The sequence below is a fragment of the Anopheles funestus genome, chromosome 3RL, assembly GCF_943734845.2.
Source record: "Anopheles funestus chromosome 3RL, idAnoFuneDA-416_04, whole genome shotgun sequence".
NCBI lineage: Eukaryota > Metazoa > Arthropoda > Insecta > Diptera > Culicidae > Anopheles > Anopheles funestus.
In genome coordinates this window covers 70,407,096-70,431,379 of record NC_064599.1, presented here as the reverse complement: position 1 = coordinate 70,431,379, position 24,284 = coordinate 70,407,096, and the positions used below count along the sequence as shown (strand labels likewise).

Sequence of the window (24,284 nt, the reverse complement as noted above, 5' to 3'; positions counted from 1 at the left end):
GCTTTATCATCAAACTTTAAGTCACTTATAATGTGAAAGTAATTAAATTTAATACCTTCCCATTTGCAACATATCACCACCGCAGGTTGTATACGTTAACGACCGGTAAATATCAATACGACTTCACCGTGACACGCTTCATAACGCTAATGCATCTCCCACACACACACACACACGCACACGCATGTGAAAAATGAGTCAAAAATCTTTCTCAAACTCTCTCCTCCGCTAAGAAACGCTATCCTGCAACAGTATTGTTTGTGGAAAAAACCACCTGTTACACAAGGCATAGCTCGAAAGCTTTTTAGCTAACCGGTTGGAAAACCTCTTCGCGCTTCATTTTGTTTGCCGATGCTGGGGGCTAGAAAGTTAAACGGAATTGGGGGGTGGGGCGGAAAAAGGAGGAAGATAAGAGATGGCGATGGATATCTTGCGAAATGTATTAAATTGGTTTAATCTAGAAAATTGCTTGTTACACCGTTCATTTATACGAATTAATGTCAGATTATTTCGAAAATGTCGCGCCTGCTGCCGGTTTGCCCATCCGGACGGGCATGGGGAAGCTAGAGATTCCGGCTAAAGTAACGCACGATGACTTGCGTGGTGTAGCTTTCTGCTTCTGTGCAGCGTAATAACAAGCGTTGTACTGGCTGTACAAAAGCACACCACCGCCAAACGGGTACAAGCAAACGAATCACTGTATCCAAAGGCAGCAGTAAGGAGCAGTTCCTGCGTAAGGATTCGTAGAAAATTGTGAAGATGGTAGGTAGAGAGCACCCTGTGCTTGAGAAGATGGAATCGACCGTGAGAGGTGAAGGAATCTAGGACGATCTTACATTGTGGAAGAAGCCCAATTGAAGGTGAGGAGAAAAAAAAGAACACAGAAAAACAGCAGGCAACACGCCCGGATGGTGTTTTCTCTTGATTTGTTTTTCCCAACCTACACGGGGAAGATCTTCCTCAGTCTCATGGACGAGACGACTCGCGAATCTTGCTGGCTCGCTTCCGGGTGACTTTTATAATGAAAAATTTACGACAGCACCATCCCAATACCAAATGGGACCACTTTCGCAAAACCTTACCATCCCGAGGACGGCATTAGAGTGAGGGGTAAATGTGGGGGTGGATAACACAATGGCGTCCCATTCCGTAAAGGAACATGGTACGTCTATGTGTGCGTGTGTGTGTTTGGTGCAAATCGAGAGCAGGATGACAATCATTGTGCGACAATTCCGACAACCCACAACCCATGTATCCTTCGGTGGAGGAACAAAAAAATGCACACACACACACAACAATCCCCAAAACAAATGCCCGGTGCAGATGAGTACACTCGTTTCCAAGGAAACGACTGACGGAGCGATAAGAATACTGGCAAGAAGGACGGCATGCAGACGCTACGAATCGGTGGAAAACACTTACCATTAATTGGTTTGATATCACCGTTCGACTGGTGGGAGGAGGCGCTCGAGTTGGGCGTGGTGGACAGGGTCGTTACGGACAGGCAGGGTGAGCCGGGCGGTTTGATGTCCTTCGGGGTCGTGCTGCCACCGTTCACCGACGACTTCTGTTCGCTCTTCACGGACGATGAATCTTGATTAGCGCTGCCACCGGTGCCCCCGTTGTTCGTGCTACCGTTCGTGCTGCTGTTGCTGCTACTGCTGCTGCTGTTGTTGTTGCTGGACACCTTCTGCTGGGCGATCCGTTCCTGCTTGCGAAACTTTGCCCGCCTGTTCTGGAACCAGACCTACGGAACGAATCGGAAGGTAGATGCGAGGGCGAAGATTTTAGTAAACATCCGATGAGATGAGTTTGTTTTTTAAGATTTCTTAAGTAAAAGGAAGAGCTTCTGTTTTATCGTGAACGGACACACCCCGTAATAAAAACAATACTAGTACATATACCGGGAATTCATCAGGAACAGGATTGGATCAATATAGCAGTCAGGTGTTAAAATTAATCAGTATTTCAAGCTTAAATTGATAAAAATCTAGCTCCAAACATATCACCCTAAATAATCAATTAGTCAGATGTCAAGTCTACGCGATCAGTTCCAAATTGTTCTAAAATACACGTGAACTCTCAATTATATACTAAGTGCATTCTTAGTAAAGAGTACTAAATTATTTTATATGTTTTACTAACCTGTCTAGACGAAAAAGAAGTCTTAACATATATTTACGAAAGAATACGATCAAATGATCGTATTAAAATACTATTACTAAAAACATAACCTCACATCTGTAGCTGTCAGCTGTCACTGAGCACCTCAAGTTCTAAAATACTCGCTTGTCATATATTCGACATAAATGCATGTCGTTACATATTTCAAAACCAGCCGCTACAAGATAAACGACATCAATATTGTTAACCGCCAATTGCCATTCCCAATCATCTCTGTTTGTTCCGACTTGTGCCACAATGTGTCCCATACGTCTAACACCACCATCATCAGTCATTGTCAAAACTTTGTTGTATACGGTAAAAACCACCGATATACTCCACCACTATCGGGCGGTTCATGAAAAATACATTTGCTCTACCGATGATCTCTCTCTCTTTCTCTCGATCGCAACCATCCCAGCACTGCAGCACTAATTGCAATGATTTTATCAAACATTAATAAAACCACTCTCCCTCTCTCCATCAAAGGCACAGAATGGCACACTAACCACCACTAATTATACACACTATCGGCGGTAAATATTGGTGAGAAATTCTAATCTAAAAGCATGGCCACATGTTTGTGTGCCTCGAGTAAGATACTCGGTTGCGTTTGGTTCCCGTACCGCAACAAACAACGCGAGTTGGCAAACTGTCAATCTGGCTAAAAAAAAACCTCCCCACCGAACGCATCTGGTACTGTTCTGTGTGCGCCTCAATGTATGCTCACCGAATGATGTCACATTCCATTGTTTCGCTGGCGCATCCGCACCTCCGAGCATAGAACAGGCGTTTATGAAATATTCAAATTAATTAGCTAATATTTACGTGCGCCAATTAATGAAATGACTGGAAGCCAGGTTTTGTTTAGGGGGTTTTCACGCATTTAGACCCGCGTAAACTTTGTCGATGTGCAAACAGCAGGTCTGTGTGTACGATTAATTCCCTCCTTCCTGGCCGCAGCTTCGCTTCTCGTCAGGCAGAACGCGAATAACAATGAACATTCCAAGCGTCGAATAAATTGTCAAAACATGGGAGAAAAAAAAACGAGTAGCATAATGCAAACATATGGTGGGTTTTGGGAAATGTGAACAGCAACATAGAACGCAAAAAATAAACCACCAACATCAAACTTTCACCAAATGACGCACAACGCAGAAGCCTGGCGGTCTGGGAAACCGGCTTACCATTTTTTAAGCTTCATTTTATCACGCGTGTCGTGTTTAAATATCTAATCAACTTTGCAAATTCGCTGCTCGCGCATATATGTACAACATCCCGGTATGTTTACTTCCTCGTTTGTTTGACCCTTTCTACGGTGGCTACCTACATCTACCCTTTTTTTCGCTCAATACCTTTTTTTTGGTGTTGTCTGTGTTCACCCAATGCTACAGTACGATGATTGTCACAAATCGTTGTTTCTTTGTTTCAGATTCCTGCACTTCTACCCAGTTTCCCATTATCTGCCGTTGGTGGAAAATCACGCTTGATTCGGTCTCATCGGTTAAAATTGCGACTACCGTTTTGCTTCAATATTTGCACTGGACATTGTTGTGCTACAGTTTGTTTGTTACTGTAATCGGTGAGTTGTTGCCTATTTTCTTTTTTTCTCTCTCTCTCTCACCCCTTGTCTTACTTATTCACTGTGTGCACAGTTAGCTTACTCTTTGCCAATCAGTATAAGGGTTTTCTCGTTGTTGGAATAACGTTTCACTTCGCTTTATTTACCTTACTAACACTGTTTACTTCCGAACTAATCTTTTCCATTTTTGACTGTTAGTACAATTTTTTTAAGTTCTTATTGCTCAAATGTACTAATAATTAAAGAACTGTCAAACATCTGTCAAAATAGCTCTTCTTCTCACTACACCACAAGTCCTCTGCAGTTTAGTAGTTGGCATTCTGGTATAAGCAATTTGGCAGCTACATAATTCACATAATTAGCATTCTACTTCGACTTCATCTGTTCAATGGTTTCTTCCCTGTCAAACACTTCTCCCAAAAAAACCACCTCCTGCTAGAGTACTCAAGAACTTCTTGGGTAAACTTGTCCAAGCCCAACGAACCGATTGCTATTCAAAATGCGTCCCAGAACTTCTGGTTGTGTTGTTCTACCGCGCTTCCATTCGTTCTGGTCAGCTCCGGGTCCATTTTTCTAGAGTCCACCGTGCCCAAACGTCTTGACCCAAATCGTGCTGAATTTTAATGCAATTAGTGCCGAATCTTCGTCTTTAGTTTTTGGTTGATCTTCGTTTTTTTCTCCGTCTCTTTCCTCTTTCCGGCATTGTGTGCTGCTTTCTCACTCGTCCAAATGGCAGTTTTGAGTGTGCTTTTTATGCTTTCTTTTCCAAAAAGGGCACTACTACCCAACTATTGGTAAAACACACGGAGTGTTGGTATTTTTTTGTGCAAGAATTCTTCACAAAGTTTGTCGAACCAAGTTGAGAAGAAACTGGCCAACGCTCGGCTAATGAAGACCGTGGACTTGAAGCGATATCTTCTCTAAAGATCTGCAATCGACCACGTTCAACGACAAATGTCTTCATCGTCTTTGACCAAGGGTAATAACAACAACAAAAAAACAGTGTACATCATACATTTCAGTCCATCGTCTTTGTCTTCAACAAAACAGAAGGAAAAAAACTGAATGACACACACACACAGAGGAGTAAATACCGTACGGTAGCGTCCTCGAAGATGAGCGTCCGATGGCAAGGAAGCGCGTGTGCTGTATGTTTAACTTTCTTAATTTATTATTTGATTACGAATGATTAAAATAAACAATTCATTTATAGATCTCGGTGTCCATGTGTGTGGGTTTATAAATATATCCCACTCCCAGCCCCCACTCCCAAACAAACTTGTATCTTAATACCAGGATTCCTAAGATTCTCTGGATGTTTACCGACCGTTGGTCACATTTTCCTCCTCAAGAATGTATCGGTACATGTGACATCTTGGTTGTCTACAACAGAACTGGACATGAGAAAAAAAACTGAAGATCAACCCATCATGTTGGACATCTCTCCCAAGCGTCTCCTAATCCTTGATGAGGTTCTGTTTATCTTTTCCATCATCAGTGGTCGTGCATTGTTTTTAAGTTCTCCATTCCAGTTCCAGTTCTCCATTGAAGGTTTTTCAAGGATCTTGAGCAGTATGTACCCAAACTGACCACAATCGGTTGGTGACGTGACTTTTGTTTAAATTATATCCTCAAAATAGCATCTTTAATGAGACATTTAAATCCAATCCTTCGAATTTTTCTTCTTCCTGGACATCTCAAACCTTTTCGAACGGAATCCTAATTGCGAAATTGACAACACACGAGCTGTCAGCCGAACACCTGCCGCTCTGCCGATAGTGTCACGACCACCGTAAAGGGAATTGCCTAATTAAATGAACCTTTTGCGTGGTTTCAAAATGGTGTGCATTCCTGTGGCCTTTCCGCCTGTGCCAGGAAAGTTCAACCTCCGCCATCATAAAATGGTAAATCTTCGATAAAGATTCTGCATCCCCCACGAGTGCTCCTGGGGATCATTGGGAAATTCAATTTATTATCACATTCCCATCCCTCAGTATTTCCCCGTTTCTGGAAAGGACGTTTCAAAAAGGCCACCAAACACCGGCAGAGAAATTAGAATCGAATGGGCCTGTATTTTTTATGGTCGAAAACAACCACCATAAAAAGCATCAAACTTTCTCTCCAAATTTTATTTACGACCACAACCGACCGACACCTTACGGCGAGACATTCCTCATCCGATTGGTCGCCAAATATCGTACCGCTTTCCATTAATAATTAATTCATGGTCGAGCAGTTGTTGTGAAATTGATTTGACCTTTTTTTTTTTCTTTTCTTTGCTTTTTAGTGTAGCTCTCAGTGCGGCTGATTCGGTTAGATCGCCCCAAAAAAGCTATGAAACCGCGAAATTGGGTCCCTTGCATAGCCTTAATTCAATTCTACGCCTTTCGGGTTCTCCGATTCAGAAGTTTCGGGAAAGCATTTTGAGCACATCTTTCTGTGCGGGGAAATGGAACGATTAAAATTCATCCCACTCGTGTCCTTTTGGGGCCCCTTCACACATTCCCTTTTGCAAGCGGTAAAGATTCGCGACGGACTGCTCATAAAAATCGGCATAAAACGATTTTCCGAACGGGGAAAGGATTTGTGGGACAAACGGATTCGGTTTTTTTTGCGTCCCTCCATTTCATTCGATAATAGTTTACGATATCCATCCCACGTGGGTCCGGGCCGGGAAGAAACCCTACGAGATGCTTTCGCTTTTTTTTCTCCTAAATTGATTAAATTAAAAATTTAAACTTTTTACCTCGTACGGATCAGTTAAAACCGATCAATCGATCAACCGGCTCGGGTCATAAATTTGTGCATCGATGCCATTAAAAAGTGACACGTACGCAATTGGCTATAAAAGCAGTTAACCGTGGTAACCGAGGCCACTTCTGTGAAAAGATTTCCCAATAATGTAGCATTATTGAATAAAAAAACCAAACTAAACACTTTGTAACCTGAAAGAAATGGTTTCTATTGTGTATAAAATGTTTTACAGATTATGTTTTATTCTATTGCTTACTGAAACTTCCCCAAAATGATTTAATATTTTTCCATTTTCTCTAGTTTTGCTACATTTTGAGATATCCAAAAAAAAAGCCAACATCTCAACTACATTAAATTGCGACAGATGTGGCGTTACTTTCGCTAAACAAATACCCAACAATCGAACAACAATGATATCTTCATTCGCGACATTTATGCTTTCACGTGCATCGCACAGTGCGCAGGGGTCGCATCATGGCCATACCTTCCCCTACAATTTAAGACACATCGACAAGTCATTCGACGCTCGAGCATACGACCATCCCCTGCTACCGGTTGTTTCGAAGCGGAACTGAACCAAACGAGGGTTTTTGGCTGGTAGCAAATCAAACGCCACAACCCATACGCCTCGGTTAGTTATCCTGGTCACCGGCACCACACCAACGGTCCCCGTAACGAATGGCGGTGGCTCTCTGAAGGGTGACTGTAAAGCAATAAACTAAATACAGTAAGCATTGTTTATACTGCTTAGTGGATAACGAAGCACTTGTGCTAATATTTTCCCTTCATCACGGTGACGACACCGAACCGAGCATCCGATTTTGCTTCCTACTCCCCCTTCCCCCTTCCGTCCATTCCCATCCACCCTATCAAATGGCAAGTGTAAAACGTCAATTGTCCTCGGGGGTTCTTATTTCTTCCCTGTTTCGCTTCGGGACCGTTTGATTAGCTTTTTCTTTTTTGTGTGTGTGTTGGACAACGGAACAATAAACAACCATACGAACAGAATTAAAGTGAGGTTACGCGTAACAAGGGGAAAATGCACTGCGCACAACCATTCGGGTGCACATTTTCAGGGCGCACCGGAGCGTTCACTTGTTAATCGATGAATAATAATCCTCACCCCGAAGGGGCGAACCGGGTGCAATCGGGGATTGGGTATTGCACAAGGAAAAACGCACCCTCGCCCACCCTACACATGTGTAACGAGCGGGCCAAAAAGGAGCGTCGAAATCACTTTTCCACCGTGTTACTCGATGTTTATTCAATTAACTTTGCAAACTTTCCGACCCTGTTCGCGGGGTTTTTTGTCCTAGGTTTATCCTGTTTGGTGCATATTTTTACGAACTTTTTTTTTATTGTAAGTCCTGTAGAAAAAAAGATTCTTTTTGTACGAGGATGAGGTCATTAAAGTGATGTTGTTTTTTGTGTCATCACGTACTGCGTTTACATCGATGAACATTGGTTTACATGCTATTTTTTTTAATGCTTGACTTCCCTTAGAGAAGCATTTGGTAGTATCCATAGCCACTTGGTAATAATGACAGTCACAATAGCACGATGACAGCTGACACTATCATTTGTTATGGTCATTTCACTCAAACACACACACACACACACACACACACACAGAAAAAAGATCACATTTTTTATGACATATCTGTCAAATGAAATGAAGAAAAATGTCGTTTTTTATTTAATTGATGAATTTTTCATGCTCATAGAAGAAGAGGCACAAGCGGTGTATTACGGAAATAAAAATAAAATTTTTACATTCCTCAATTAACGATTGCAAAGTTAAAACAATGCTAATTTAACATTAAAACTAAAGATTTAAAAAAATAATGTTTACAAATCTCTACTTTTAATTAATCTAACAGACAGTCCATATAAATTAATGCTACTAAATGATTCAATAATCGCAAACTTCTTCTATGGGGACTACAGTACGTGGCATAACTGTACGCTTACTGGAATAAACATTAATTAAAAATAAACAAAAAAACAGCATCAATGATTCATCTTTCATTCATCGTCTATTTTAACAATTCCCTAATTTTAAATGTTTATAATCTTCAAACAATGGCGAATTTTATATTACTGGTAAAATGAACCCATTTTTTCAACAAATATATTTTTTTTTATTCAGGTAGAACGGCCAGTATTGATAACAAATATTTTTATAATAAAACAAATAAATCAAAGAGGGATAAACAGCTCTTTTAAAAAGATAGCTTATTTTGGTGTTTTATATTACTTTCCCAGTTTGTACATAAACACTTTCCATATGAATAAGATTGCCTCAAATACGGAACTTAAGGTATCAATAATTGCAATTAATCCAATATTTAGTAGACGCCTCTAAATCTCAGTTTAGACATTCAATTATTGTTTACGGAAAATGTGTAGATTTGTGATGTTATTTTTCCATTACCGGCTACAGCTATAGCAGACATGGAGATTTGATGAGAAGTGCAATGATAAAATTCTTCTTCAGCCGCCATAAAATGCAATATTCTGCACCAAAAATTGCTACCTATCAACTCAAACATATCCCTCCACCGTGCGCAACCCTTCTAGGGAAACTAGCACTAATTATTGAAATTGTTTTTAAGCCATTATTGAAGTCCTTTTCCCAGCTAACCCTAACTAGCCTTCGCTTCCCGAGCCTCATAGTTTTGGGAGGTTTAATATTTGCAAAACCCATCCGATCCGGTTGTCTTTCCGGAGGTGATTTGAATAAATTTTGACTACCTGTTTCATATGATGAAACCTTTCCCATATTCCCCATCCTGTCTAGTGCTTGTCCGATTTGTCGATTCAATTTTTCCCAAACGGCACTCCCAATCGTAACCACCGGTGTGTCCGGGCGTGTTTAGATAATTTATTGTTTTTGACTATCACGCCTGTGGTGATGGGTTTTGTGGTTTTTTTCGGGGGGTGGCTATGATTTTATCCTATGACAGTCTACACCTTCCGGTGCTAATAGTGTTAATACCTCGGGATTGATCCTGCCTGGTGCTCGTCATGTATGAACAGGGGCCCCCGTTTCGTACGGGTAACAATTCCCACCGGTGTTTGTGTGTGATAAATAATTGAACATGAATTTTGAATTTCGATTAGACAAAACCACAGCACAAAGCTTCGGCCGAGCTGGGACAATGTGTTCCTGCCTGTTTAGTCTATGTTTTGCCGATGTTTTATTGATTTTGTTTCGTTTCGAAATGCAGTCCTGATGCAGAAAAGCATCAACTTGTTTGTAAAAACAATTTTTCAATGTTTTTCACTAACAAAGTTTCATTTTTATGTTCCTAATTTAATAACTATTTGTGAAGCATAGTTCTCTATTTATTTTGAAAAAAAAAATTGTATTCCTTATGCATAATGTTGGATGAAGATTTTTTTAACTAAACAGCCATTGCAAAAATGCTATTATTTCGTTCTAAATTCGCGAACAACGGGAACAAATCATTCGGCGACCACAGTGGAAATAATTTTCCGCCATGGTGGTTTCGCTGGCTAGTCGTAAGCATAAATTTTCATAATCATACTACAGCTGCTTCTAACAGCGTATTGCACGTGGTCATTTGACCAGCATTTCGATGGAGTTTGGTGGTGTAAAATCACTCCCCTTGTCTCTTCCTCTTCCACACTTTCATCGGACCAGCAAATGTCCGGGGTTTCGTAATTTGAGAAGAGCACGTGAAAAAGGGTTCCAGATTCCATGTGTTTGCCATTTTGTTTTGATGCTATTGTTATTACTTCTACTCCACCAATAGAGTAAGGTCATTGTTTTTTACGCGCAAACTGGCCTTTTTGGTACTGTTTCCTTTTTTTTCGTTTGTCCATTACAACGTCCCTATCCGCGTGAAAACCACCCCGGGTGTGGCAGATTGGCTTTCGGGTCGGTTCCAGTATTTTATGATTTGCGGTTTCCGTGTGCCGCGATCTGGAAGTGCTCTCCAGCAAGTCCAGACATTCACATACACCTGACGGAGTGTGGATGGACCGCATCCGCACATGTGCGGACCATATGCATGTCCATAGAAGGCAAACACGACGATGACGACGATTTATATTTATCGAGAAAAATAATTCCATTCGTGGTAGGTACCATATGTGCGCATTTCCATACGCTTCGTCCGGATTGTTATTATGTACCACCTTGAAGGTTTGGTACATTGGGGACAGGTTTTTGCGGGAGGACGTTGGGTAGCTTTTCAACGGTGTAATCCAGATACTGCGGGATAGAAGCTGGAAAGCTAATTGAGATTGGATTGGAAAAAAAACGTTTCAAAAGAAATATGACGCTGCTGGTGTGTGCAAAGAGGAAAAGTTGCTTATTTTTTTGAATTTTAAAACTCATTTGGTCATTATAAAGGATCCTTCAGACTGAGTTAAAAATATTCCTGGTTTAACTCTTTTCCATTTTTTAAATATTCTAGGCCTTGTTCCAAACGTTCTGCTATGAATTTTTAAACATATTTTCAATTAGACATTCTATATTGGGTGAGTAAAATATAATGTTTTTGCTTTTCAATATTTCCTCATAATATGGAAAACTGCAACAACAAAAATTTGTTAAAAAAATGAAAATTTATAGCTGATTTTCCTATCATCACAGTGTTAAACAAAACTGATTGAAATATTAAGAATAACAGATGGAAAATTATTCTAAACTAAATATTAGTTAGGTTTTCCACTTTTTCTCTTATTAACAGTCGTTGCAAAATAGCGGATATTATCTTGAGAATTCTTAAATTTATTTAATTGAAATTTAAGAGAGACTTAAATCGAATCAAACACTAATTTTTAAATACTCAAAATATTTAACAGTTTTTGAATAACATATGTTTGATTTAGTCATCACCACCGCATATTCTCCCAAAAAAAAAGATTCAATTCTCTACTTTTGTAGCTTTAATTCCAACCTAAACAAAAGCAAACCAGCTCAACCATAAATGAACGATTTTATTTCTTATTTGCGTGTCCGCCTTGTTTGCTACATCTCAAGACGAAACAGCATCCTGCGTTCGCGACGGGAATAAATTTAGCCAAGCTTCATCTCATCCGGCTCACTCCCCCTTCTGACTTGTCCGGTTTCTTTCTCCACATCCGAAAAAGGAAAACATGAAAATGTTGCTACAGTTTCCTCCAACCCCAACAAACCATACCCAAACCCCCCGTTACATGCTTTATCTGTCGGCGAGTGTCGGTGGATGGGTACTTGCGCCCCGGCGCCTGTGATGAATTAAATTGTTTCAAACTTTTGACATCGCCCGAACGCGCCACGGCTGAGGTGTGGGTACGTGGATCTTTGCGCATTGTGCCAGCTGGTTGTTGCTCTTTGGTGGTGCGTATTAGTCCTGAACTGCCGTTACAAATGTGTGTGTGTGTCTGTACACTTCTTACACCTTTTTGTTTTCGTTCGTCGTATATGTGGGTGAGAGAAAAATATCCTTTTTTGTACCATTTTTATCTCATTTAATTTTCACCATTTTCCCTGTTCCCGTGGAACGGCGGCTTGTTCTTTTGGGTAAGGAATTTTTGTTGGCATTTTTGTTTTGTTTCATTTTTATCACACCAAGAAGAAGTCGTTACGCGAAGTATTTTATTTACGATCAAGAACAGCAGTTCAAAATGTAGGCTTACACAACGCGAACGTCCATTATTGGGTCCATTTTTCTTTTCTGTTGGTCTCTTCAATGTTGGTCGCAACATTAATCTTGGAGCAATTTTCCATCAATTGTAATCCATCAGAAGAATAAGAAAATGTTTTTTTTTTGTTTTAATATATTGGAAGTAACGCCATTGCGAAAAGCTTGGTTATTGAAAAAGCCTGAAAGTATGCAATCAGTACGACAAAATCAATGTTTTCAAATTGTTTTAACTTCAAAATAGTTAAAATAAATTCTGCTAACTTCATGAAATTATTATTTTTTGTAATCAATAATCAAAATTAAGTAAAATTGTATTTCGATTAACGATCCGATTATAGCTTACTGCCAGACTGCAGTGCATGATATGGGTTAATTAACTTAATGTTCTAGATCAATTTTGCCAACAACAAAAAAATCTACAAACATTTTTGGTTCCCTTTAAGCTATAAACCACGCAACTATCTTTCTCCTTAAATGTTTACCCCACGCTGCATTAAACTACGTACAGCACCCTAGTTAACGACCTACGATTGAGGTTTAATAACATCCTCAAGCATCACACGCAACCGTCCCAATCTGCAGTACGTGTTTATGCCATCAAACACCACAGATGTGTGATGAATTTTAATTCAATCATCTCCGGAAGAAACTGTGCAAAATAGAAGGGTCCCTGTTCTCTAGCGCAGTGCATTTTCACTAGCCGCGAGGGTTAAAGTTCCCCCAGAAGAGAGCAAAGCATCATTACATTGGTGTGAATGCATTCGAACAGGTTTTCTTGCTTTGTTTACGGAACGGATAAGCGAGTGGATTAAAAAAACTGTAACAGAACGGGATTACAAGGAGATGTTGGAGCGTGTTACTGTTTTAGCCTCAAATAAGAAACGATAAGCTCCTAATTTTGTTATTGTAGTAAGTTTTACATAAAATCTTTTTGTTGTTCTTCTATTTTAAAGACTACAAAAATATTAGAACCTGTGCGAGTGTCTTAACAACTAAATTTATTGATTTGCATACTTTTAGGCGCATTTAAAAAAAATTGAATTATTTTCAGTTCCTCAGCATACAGGAGCAGTAGTTTCAATCCGAGTACACTCACCTGGGTGACTAATCATCCCGAAAAGCCGTACGTTCCTCAACATCTCACACCTAATTGACAGGCTGCTCTGAACTCCACCAACCGTGGATCCAATAACCGTGGTCAAACTCTTTCCCCTCCTGCCAACCATGCTCTATCGTTACGCTTCCGTCAGCGACTGATTTTGACACTAATTATAAGCGGAGATTGCAGACAGCCGCCAACCAACCAAACCTTCCCACCGGCTAGACGCGCAGCCTGATTGACATCGATCACCTGTACAACTTTGTATCATTTGGGACCGCGCTTCAAGTCCTGCGACCTGCAACACCTTCCAGCGTCCAAAGTTTCAACAATCGAAAAACGGTCACCAACATTTAATGAGTTGCTGCTGCAACTGGTGGCATGTTCACAAATCGAACATGAACATACATTTCAGTCCAATCAACTCCCTCGACGGTGTCAGTGAAAGCACCAGCAGTAGCAGCAAAGTGGTCTTAAAATATCAATTCAAACAACCGGACACACCGGGCACACATTCATCGCGGGGTTTTCATTCCTTTCGTTCGCTTTTTTGTTGCATTCCATCAGCGAAACGCGATCGGTGTTTGCTACATAAAATGATTGCATGCGAATTTCATTAGCAAAATGTATTTTGCAACTTTCCTTTTTTTGGTATTGGAAACTCTTTCTTTTGTAATCTGCTGGAAATGGAAAATATCACAAAAGAATTTTTATTTATAGAACACGCTCAAAATGCACTCTCTCTCTCTCCTGCATAAAAATTTCGATGTGGAAATTATTTTTTGATTTGTCTTTTAAAATTTCTCATTTCGATTTTCTTTAATGGACTTCTTTTTTTTTGGGGAGGACTCAATATCAATAAAAACACATTTCCTATGGCATTGCGCACCCGAAAAACGCGTGAGTTCGTCCGTCTGGGAGTTCATGACCCGCTGCGAACGACAACCGTGTTGACACACAATAATGCCCTATTGATTATTAAAAGAGCCTTTCGAGGGAAAATGCGTCCAAAACCGTGCTTATCGGAAAGCTATTTTCCGTACAAATTGACAGACGAATGGCATCAACATCGATACAAACGATCGTTGGAAAATTTCTCACTACTGACTCTCGCTCTCGTCAATATGGTAACTCATCCGCGACATATAATGTACGATAATTGAATTGAAATTTCAATTAAACTGTGTCTCCCCGATCGTAGCGTCCAGGAAGCGACCGGGAAAACCGTTGTACAACCGTACAGGCGCATATAATTGAATCGATCAACACTTTCACCCTGACAGACTTGGTGCTGGTGCGTCAGTCAAGCGCCATGCCAAACCCGGTTCGTTATTGTTATTCATCTGTCAAGTTTGACGTATGCAGCAATGGCGGTGAATCACCAACCTCGCTAATCACATTTCCAGCATCATGCCACTCGCACCGCTATATGGGAAATTGCTTAACTGAAATGGAATGTTTGCACTCCGAAACCTTCTTCCTTCCTTCGGCACGCAGAACGCAGCAGTCAACAATGCCGATAATCGACATGTAAATTATCACAACCCCGAACCCCCCGTGAATGTTGCGCCGCAAAAGACAGACACACCTACCCACTACCAAGTTTGACATTGAACGGAACCGGAACTGTACCGACAAAATGGTGAACAATATTGGTTTAATGTAATTAAAGATAACATTCGATGTAACGCAATCAAAACAATGGGATGCCATTTAAAATTAGCTCAGTTGTCTCTATCGAACTGGGCCAAAAAGTAAAAGCGTTCTTCACTATGACTTGCCATCATGGTGAAGGTGTAGTAATTACGGAATCGATTCCGAAAGCATGAAAACATTCGCCTCAAAGTATGCAACTCGCATGACAAATTCGATCACATCCGCATAAAGCACATCCTACACGGAATGCATAATTCTCACCCTTCTCCGATGGGTTCCGATGGGTTCCGATGGGAACCTTTTTTTTATCCTCCTCAATCTCATCGTCGGTGGTACGCCTTTTTACGCCCACTTGAGCTACTTATCATTTTTAAGGGTGTAATCGCACCACTCATCCGCATGGGACATCAATTGTGAGCCACTTCACACGATGCTATCGTGTTACAGCAGCAGACAAACTCCCTTTTTAAGGCTGGGATGACTCTACCAAACGAGACGAGATGAATCAATTCGGTACACTTGTTTTACAACTTGATTCCCCCCCTTAACGGCTAGGGCTAGGTGAAGGACCGTACCTAATCGAAGTGAATCTGGATGCTGTAAATTGTTTCTTATCCGTAACGAAAGCATACCGCGTCCAGCAGACCCTCACAGGACGTGTGCCGAGACACCATGACAATCTAATCACAATTGCTCACGGATAGCCTAAAAACGACGTCCGACGACGTTTAAGGAAAAAAGGAAAATGAACTCCCGAAATGAAGTTTCATCGCAACCGGGATGGGTCTCTTCAAACGACACCCAATAATCCATCATTCTTTATACCCAACCCCCATCTGATGCTGTCGTTTCTTGTGTTGTGACCTGCTTTTGGGACGCTTTTGCGAGAGGATACTTTTGATCCATATCTCGTTTCTCCCCCTTGATATATCTACTCCCGTAACGTATGATTGTCTGATTGCGTACCCGGCCCCGTTGGGTTTTCGGCCGTAGTGATATAGGCAATCCATCCAAATGTCCAATGGTGCACGAAGCAAGGCAGCAAGGTGATAAATTTATAGCCCTCTCGTAATCGTACGGCATGTGTCAAACGATGCTCGGCTCGGCTATGATATGCGTATGCTGCGTACCCTACTCATCGTGGGGGAACTTGCGTCCCAACAAGTCAGGGAGTCATCTTAAATGCATGGAAACATTACAAGCAAACTGGCTGAGATCCTTACACACCCAGAAGTGGTCCGAATGGCTTGTTTGTGGGGGTTTTCTTCCTTTTATCTTTTGCCTTCTCTCACTTGAGGTGGACTCAAGGATGGCTCAAGGAAGGCTATGAAATATTGAGCAAGGCACGTGTCATAAATAATGGACTATATTTGCACGCCACTCTAAACCATGCGGCTACACGTACCATTTTTGGAAGGTGAGAGGTTTTTCCTTCTTTTTCCTCACCATTTTCAGAGCTTTTCCAGAGAAAAATAAAAAAAAACACACATTCAGAACGAAATCCGGAGACAAAAAAGGCAACACAAAACAAGGGGAAACAATTTAATCAATCAACCCACAGAACCCGCCAAACCCTAAGGTTTCGCTGTGCTCCAGGTGGTCCAGTACGTCCGGACAATCCGGATTCACGGCTCGCCGAACAAAACTCACCTGTACGCGTGCTTCCGTCAGATCGATTTTCATCGCTATTTCCTCGCGCGTGTAAATATCCGGATAGTGCGTCTCCTGGAAGGCTCGTTCGAGTTCTTTCAGCTGGGCCGAGGTGAAGGTCGTTCGTATCCGGCGCTGTTTGCGCTTTTCCGCCAGCACCGAGTCATGGCCGGCGTACACCTTATACGGAAGGCCAGCTGTACGCAGGGAAGAAAAGAACAAAGTAGAATAGATACGTGAATAAATTTTTACACCTAAATGCACGCTAAACTGTACAAAAACTGTTGACTGCTTTAACCTTCCAATTATGATTACTACCCCATGAAGCGACTCACAGCAAACAACAGCAAGAAAAACACGGACGGGGACATCAAATTAAAAACGAACGACTCCATTCATTAGTGTTAATTAATTGAAATTAGGTTGAGGATTTTTATATCATGGTAGTAAAATTATTTACAACCCAAGTGCTGGTAAAGAAGTCGGCCAACGGCAAACACAAAACGCGACGAAACTCACATGCGCACCGGTCGGTACTGTAATATTACTGGGCCCTGTTACACAGTAACTACGGCCAGCGCGCACCCTCTGGAAAAATTCCACCAGGAAAAAAGGACGGAAACAGCGAAGAAAAACAAAACAAAATGATGGCGCTATAACCTTCGTACTACGTAATCTGGGTGCTGGTCGTCCTTTTTTTTTTTTTCTTTCTTCTTCGTTTTTCTATTTGTTCTTGTTGCAAATGGAGGCACCATTTTGGGGGGAAGACGAAGTAGCATCACATTGCTAAATGTTCAACGTTAATGTGTGTGCTGTCTCACCACTACATTTAAAGCGAGCGTTGAAAATCGTTAGAACGAGAAGTAAGCATCGGTTTGCGAGGGAGCGAGCGAGCGAACAAGAGCACGGAAAGATATGGTGAAGGAAAATCCTTCGCTTCATGCGCATCGAATCACCCTGACGATGGTAGTAGTAGTAGTAGTGGTAAGCAAGGTAAGCGAACCGCCATGTCGTCATTTATCTTCTACCCGAATGACTAATGGCTGGCAAAACAGGATGGCTTCCATCGTTTCTCCCCCCCCAAAGTCGCTCGAACGGACAAGGCACAAGGCAAATCAATTTCTTCGTGCTGCTTCGTGAGTGTTCCACTGTGAGTGTGGGCCCGCAAAACCCATACCCCACCTTGAGCCTTGTTTCGTCCTTTCAGCGCTGCTATAAAGACGTCTGCACGTGCTTATCCGTGGGCTCTCGTGGTTCATATTTTAACCACCGCCGGAAGTACGCACCTCACATCGCTCTCTCTCTCTTTCTTATCGCGCTATAGTTATGGTCTTATTTTTAACTGATACCATTCTCTCACAATCTTTTGCTCTCTTCTTTTGCTTTCCAACGCTCTGTAAGAAGGGCAAGATTTTTTGGGGAGATTTTATGACTCCATTCGGTTTCACAGTTCGCTCGCTCATCGGTTACGACGTCATTTTGATGTTTTATTTATTTGTTTATCGCTTTGTTACTAGCTTTGGCACCTCATTCTCTCTCTCTCCTTCTCTCTTTTGCTTTATTCGCTATAAACATGTTTTAAATTTAAGAGAATACAAGACTTTAAAATTGAGATCGATTTTTAGAACGAAAAGGCTTTAAAGCTTTGGGCTTAATAGGATTTTTTCCTGCATATAATTTTAAAGGAGTTGTGCAGACTAAAAAAATTAAAAATTAATTTTAAAACGACTTAGGTAAATATTAATGATTCAAAATTATGTTTAAAAAATGAAACAGAATTTGTATTTTATAGCTAACAATTCTGGATAGCATTCGAAGTGGATTTCATAAAGCAAATCATTAATACATAAATAAGCATTTTAATGCCTTCATGGTCCTTTTCAACCGACTGTCCGATTATCCGTGCTGCTCGTAAATGACAGTTCCAAACTCGATTTGACGTATAAACACCAATTTAAATAACAGCAAATAGTACAGTCATCGGTTGTGAATGATACAATATACTCAAGTTTAAACAAATATTATTTGTTCATCCAACTATAAGCACGGATAAACGATGTTTCACTATTTTCTTATTTGGAAAACAATTAAGGTAACAATTTATTTAATTTAAATACTATTAAAATGCCTTTATCTGTTGTTATAACACTTATTGAAAGAGTTTCCTGGATTTATTATAACTGCTACGAAAATGTTCTACTAAAAACAGTAAATTTTCCCCCTTATAAAAAATGACTACTATCAACACCAGCAGAAACTCACCATACAAATTGCTCTCCCCCCATAAAAAACGACAAAGCCACACAAACCCAACATACCAAAAACAACGAAGCAGATGAGTTTTAATGCTTGGCACTTGGTACAATTTGTACCATTTCGGAAAACCGCGACACAGAACCACCTTTGAGCAGCTTAGAAACCGACGCTCTATTTAACTTGCTGATAAAATGCTTTCCCCTTGCCACCCCAAACCTTCCCATTGACTCAAAGCCACCTAAAAAACGGAAAAACGAACGTTTTGTGGCGTAATGGGTGAAAGAAGTGTTTCGAACGTACGGAAGAAACTATCCGAGCACAACGTTTTGTCGTGTTCCCGTCGTTTGTTGGAAAACTCGAACAGAAATTAAATGTCGACGCACACAACATGGGGAAGTCACCGTGCTCGAAACCGAGGAAAAAGGGGGGAGGAACTGAAAAGGATATTTGCATTAGCGATACGACCATGCTTTTGGTACGATGGTACTGCTTTCTTTTCGTATTGATTTTTCAACAGGTTTTTGAAGCCAAAGGCAGCCATCCTTACTTGCTGATCCTCGTCGTTCGAGCGGTTCTGTCTGCTGTCGGTTTTTGCTCAATGTTATCCAAGCAAAAACACACATACAGAGAGAGACACTTGAAACGACCGGTGGCTTAGAGACCACCGTCGGGTGTAGCAGACGGACCGGTATTCACACCGTTCGTCCGGTTTTTTTTTTGCGCTGCGGCTTGGGATCAATGTTTAAGCAAGGATATTCGGAACACGATTCACGATTGAAAGATTTCAACCGGCAGTGCCAGCGCACCATCATTCTTCCAATTCTTCCAAAGCAATAAGCATTCAATCGTATTCCCATCAGCATTCGTTACGTTTTTCACTCGTTTTAGTGTTTCCTTTTTTTTGCACCTTGTTTGCACCGCTCGAGCAGGGGTAAATGTTTAACCGTGCCGTTCGATTGCAAATGCAACGATTTTTCAAACCACGTCGATCGTTTCTAACCGCTTTGTTGAGAAAACGATGGTTAAAAGTATTGAACCTTTCACTGTTGTCAGTGCATTTTAGTTTGATTGTGGTGAGATTGGTTCTAAAAATCAATACATTATCGTTTGCAAGATAATCGCACCTTTTTTGTCGCTCACAAAAAAAAGGAAAATACATTTAAAAAATATTATTTCATTAGTTATAATAATGAGAAAAATTGCAAAACATATGCAACATCACGATTGAATCATTTTTAATTGTCGATCGGTAAGAAACACCAGGCGTCTCCATCGTTATTATCGATTTTTTTTCTTATACATTTTTAATTATTTTACATCTCATTCTTCATCATTCGAAAACTATTTTTTGTGTCGTTTTTGTTTTTTACTTCTTTTAAAAATTTGCAGCCATTATTTTCTTCCCTTACTGCTGATTTATACACATTGGCTCAAACGATTTGGAGCTGTTCTGTTTCTTTATTTTTCTTCGTTCCTGCTCTATGCTCGTTTATCCCTTTCCATTCTATTCCATTCTCCCTCATACACTGTTATTGTTCTTTTTTAGCGTTAGTGTCTTCGCTTTTTTTCCCAACCGTGTTAGTGTTTTGTTTACTTTTGCCGTGCTATGCCTTCCCAGGAGTATCCAGCATTTCCGAATGTCCTTTTTCTCCCTTCCGGAAGAGTGAACAGCCCGATACGACCGAACGGTACACCCTCTTCATCAAGGCCGTACCGTACCCGAGAGCCGACAATTGGCAATGCTCGGGCAGGCGGAAATTTCAATGCAAACAAGCTAATTTTCGACCACGGCCTAGCGGAACGGAACAGAAGAGACGAACCATCCAGCCAGCCTGGTTCGCCGGTTCTGCCTCCGAGCGTAACCCAAAGGCCCGATGTATATTTGATGAGCAACGTGGGCTTGATTATGGCGGAGGCCACCCGAAGTCTTTGTGCCTGCACGGTGGCAGGCAGACTTAGACGGACAGGCCTTAGGTCTCGGTGACGTACGAAGCGATGGGTAAATATTTGTCTCTGCCACCTTCTTTCTTTTTTTTGTTGAATGATGTGTTCGTTTAGTGCACAAGGTACAATCTTCTTTGACTGATGTAATTTTTGTGCGTTCTCGGTATTGTTTGTATCGTTTCAAATCGGTTGTGGAAGCAATTGTTAAAAAATCGTTCTTTTACACTGGCTGTACACGAATTGGCTTCTATCCAGTGAGCTTAATAACATTTTTATATTTTCAGTTATTTTATTCTCAATTATTACTCTTCTCAAAAATCCAACAGCTCATTTTAAAGGAAAGGGAAAAAGGAAAAAAAATTCGGAAAACTATTGTAATTTTACTGTTTTCATACATTTTAAAAATATTAATTTTTTAAATGAATTGCAAACGTCGTAATAATCATTCATCTATAGACAAAATGATTCAATTGAAATTAATAACAATAAAAAAAATATTTTTAATAAATCTTGTGTACAATTTCTCACCATATTTTCCTTATTTTTTTAAATTAAGTCTTAAGTCTAAAAATGTCTATAAGTAGACCAACTATGATAAAATACACTCATGAAAAGATGAGACTGACGACAATTTTTTACCATTTTTCCCTACATTCAAGTCTTTCTACGGTGTCTAATATAAAGAAGCAGCAATCGAAATGGTCATGGTCGATGATGATGAACATGGAAAAGTTTCTCACTTCTGTTCCTTTTCCGTTCTCCACTAAACTGGTGGAAAATAAAATACTCCGATACGAATATCCCTTTTGTTGGACATATTTTTGAACACCCCAGAAAAGCTAAGGGATTATTGCCAACAATTTCAGAACTACATTCACGACATCTCGTTGTTGACTTCCGAAGTGAGTCCATTCCACTTCCAGCTGACTGAACGCAATCGAGAGAAGAACACAAGCGAAAAAAGGCCCCCCGATTTTTTTCCAACATCCACGGCGCTACACAAAACTGACAGGGCGTTGCGCCGGGTTATGGATTATGGTCAATCGGTATTAATCTGCCATCGGGCAAAGATGCACGTCGCCCGGGAACGATGGAAGATTGTTGCCTTTTCCTTTTTCGGGGAGCAAAAAAAAAACGGAAATATTAGGCCAAAGAAAGATGAAGACGTACCATGTCTATCCGGTTCAATTACTGGAGCAATCTTTCAAAAAACCCTAAGCACTGGCAAGGCACCATATCGGCTAGTATTAACCGTACCAAACCCAGCAGCTACGATCACGTTGGGTCATTTATAGTTTTTATTCTGTTTTCTTTTTTTCCTCTGTTGTTTTTTTTTCATTCTGCTCACACTTCAACATTTCTTGTATTTCGAATACAAATGTGCCCGAAAGTGATAAAAATGAAGGGCAAAAGTGCTTGATCCTTCTGTGGATTTGTTACGAGGTGTCGGCAAACGTTCCTAGCCCGAAAATTGTTATGTTTCACGCAAACGACGTCAAGTGACGTGTGGAAAATTTCCGCAACACACAACAGGACAGCAACATCTTCAAGAATGTAGATCGGTGGACGAGTAGTAAACCACGAACTAACCACGCCATCACGGTACATCCGTCATGCAAAATGCATAAAACACATCAACAGTACGTGATGAAATCTCGGCACAAATGGCATCCGTTTCGGAACATTTATTTGCCTCCACAGTCAAGAAGATGTTCTTGCTGACGAATGCGTTCTCTGTTAGCGAGCTGCCGCATCTTTCCGTTCAAAGGTTTACCAGTTCGGGTGGGAAACGAAACAATGTAATTTGTTATGTGCGAATGTGGAAAAAAAAATGTTGAGATATGATTTCTTACACTAAACGACTTGTGATGAAAGCTTAAAGTTGAAGTAGTTTTAGAGTGATCAAATAAATTATTTAACGTAGAACATAACCAATTCCTATCAATCAATATTAATTACTTTCTAATTTATTACTTACAATTCCTTTTTTGTCTCAAACCTGAAAAAACATTAATTTGTTGATTCGATAATTACATTTTTCTCGCATTTCTTTTTTTACAACCACACAATGACGCATAATTATCATGATTTAATACTCCGCATTCTGACGATTGGTCGATGAATCACAGGAAATAAATGAGCAATAACAACCGATAAAAAAATGCTACACTTTATCGATTGATTATAACTCTTCACCACATTGTGAAAACGAGATTCCAAATAGTACGCCTGAAGGTATGCAAACCACCAAGCAAATGCAGCATAAAAGCAACCCACACACGCAAATCCAGCAAAAGGAAAAGCTCCCGCCCTCCGACGCCCCCCAAATCGGAAGCGGATGCCGTGAAATATGATATCCGATTAAATGGCTACTAATTGCCAACCGGTAATCCAATTTGCAACATCATTCTCAATTATCAACAATTACCGGACCTGGCTGCAATTGAATTAAAATGCCGAGATTTGAATCTTAAAATCCGGGGCTTGAAGTGTTGCTGAATTTATTATGATCTGTATTTGCCGCGGTTCGGTAGGGCCGTGAACCGTCGTATGGAACGATCCGAAAACCGCAACATAAATGCTACAGTCGAGGCCCCAACTAGCCAGCACACATTGCCGTTCGGTAGGCAGCATTAGAAGGAGCAACAACGAAAAAGAACACTTATGGATGGATAGTTTTCCGGTTCTTTACAATATATACTAGAACTAGACTTTTCAATTCGAACCATCGTACAAATCCCTAAAGATTACCCATGTCAGAATCGTACGCAAACTTCCATTGGGATTGGGCCTCTTCTTGAGCCGGAAAAATTGAGAACAAAAAACGGCTCCCATACATTCTCAGACACATACTCGAACGAGAGAGCAAGAGAGAGAGAGAGAAAGAGACTATTATGGTAAGCGAAGTTATGGTTTGGGAATGTTAATTTATTATTACACTACCAATTACGCCGGCATCAGTGATAATCATCATCATCCGGGGACCAACCGAGATGGGTTTTCGGGTGAGATATACCCGAGATAAAACCGACATTCAAACCACATACGACACACATGCTGTTTCTTGTATGCATGTGTGTACGTGTGCCCAGTTAGTGTACGGCTCACCACCACACTGTCTCAGTACTAGGGCAGGACAAGAGCGTTTTGTCGTTCGGTTTTTGGTTTTTGAAACCATTCCATTCTTGAACAGTTTCAGAACAGTTTTCCCCTAGAGTGGAACGAACGTCCCATTGGTTTTCTCACTCGCACACTAAGTGTGTATTCACTCATACACTACACCGTACTAAGACACTCAAAAACTCGTGCAAGATGATTCAACTCCGTGGCAAACCGCTCACCAGAAGATGGGAGGAATTATTTATGAGGGACTATTTCCCAAACACCAGCTTTCACTTAGGTACTCGCATGGTCGGGAGCCACACATCCTGTAACACCGCCTTACCTTACCTTGCCTTATTGCTGACACTAAACTTTCCGACACCGTACGAAGAACGCCAAAGAAGCTTGTGCGTGCGTG

At 40.8% G+C, this 24,284-nt stretch overlaps 2 protein-coding genes across 2 annotated transcripts in view; one reads left to right on the top strand and one right to left on the bottom strand.

Annotated features, from left to right (window-relative positions):
• LOC125769815 (G1/S-specific cyclin-D2) overlaps positions 1–24,284 on the top strand; it is a 127,994-nt gene that overhangs the window by 12,058 nt on the left and 91,652 nt on the right. The window lies entirely within an intron of this gene.
• Positions 1–24,284, bottom strand: part of LOC125769812 (paired mesoderm homeobox protein 2A-like) — a 42,800-nt gene that overhangs the window by 5,722 nt on the left and 12,794 nt on the right. The window contains exons 2-3 of the mRNA XM_049438687.1: positions 16,565–16,761; positions 1,423–1,747 (exon numbers count right to left, since the gene is read on the bottom strand). Coding sequence (XP_049294644.1) covers positions 1,423–1,747; positions 16,565–16,761 — 522 coding nt within the window. The remainder of the gene's footprint in view (positions 1–1,422; positions 1,748–16,564; positions 16,762–24,284) is intronic.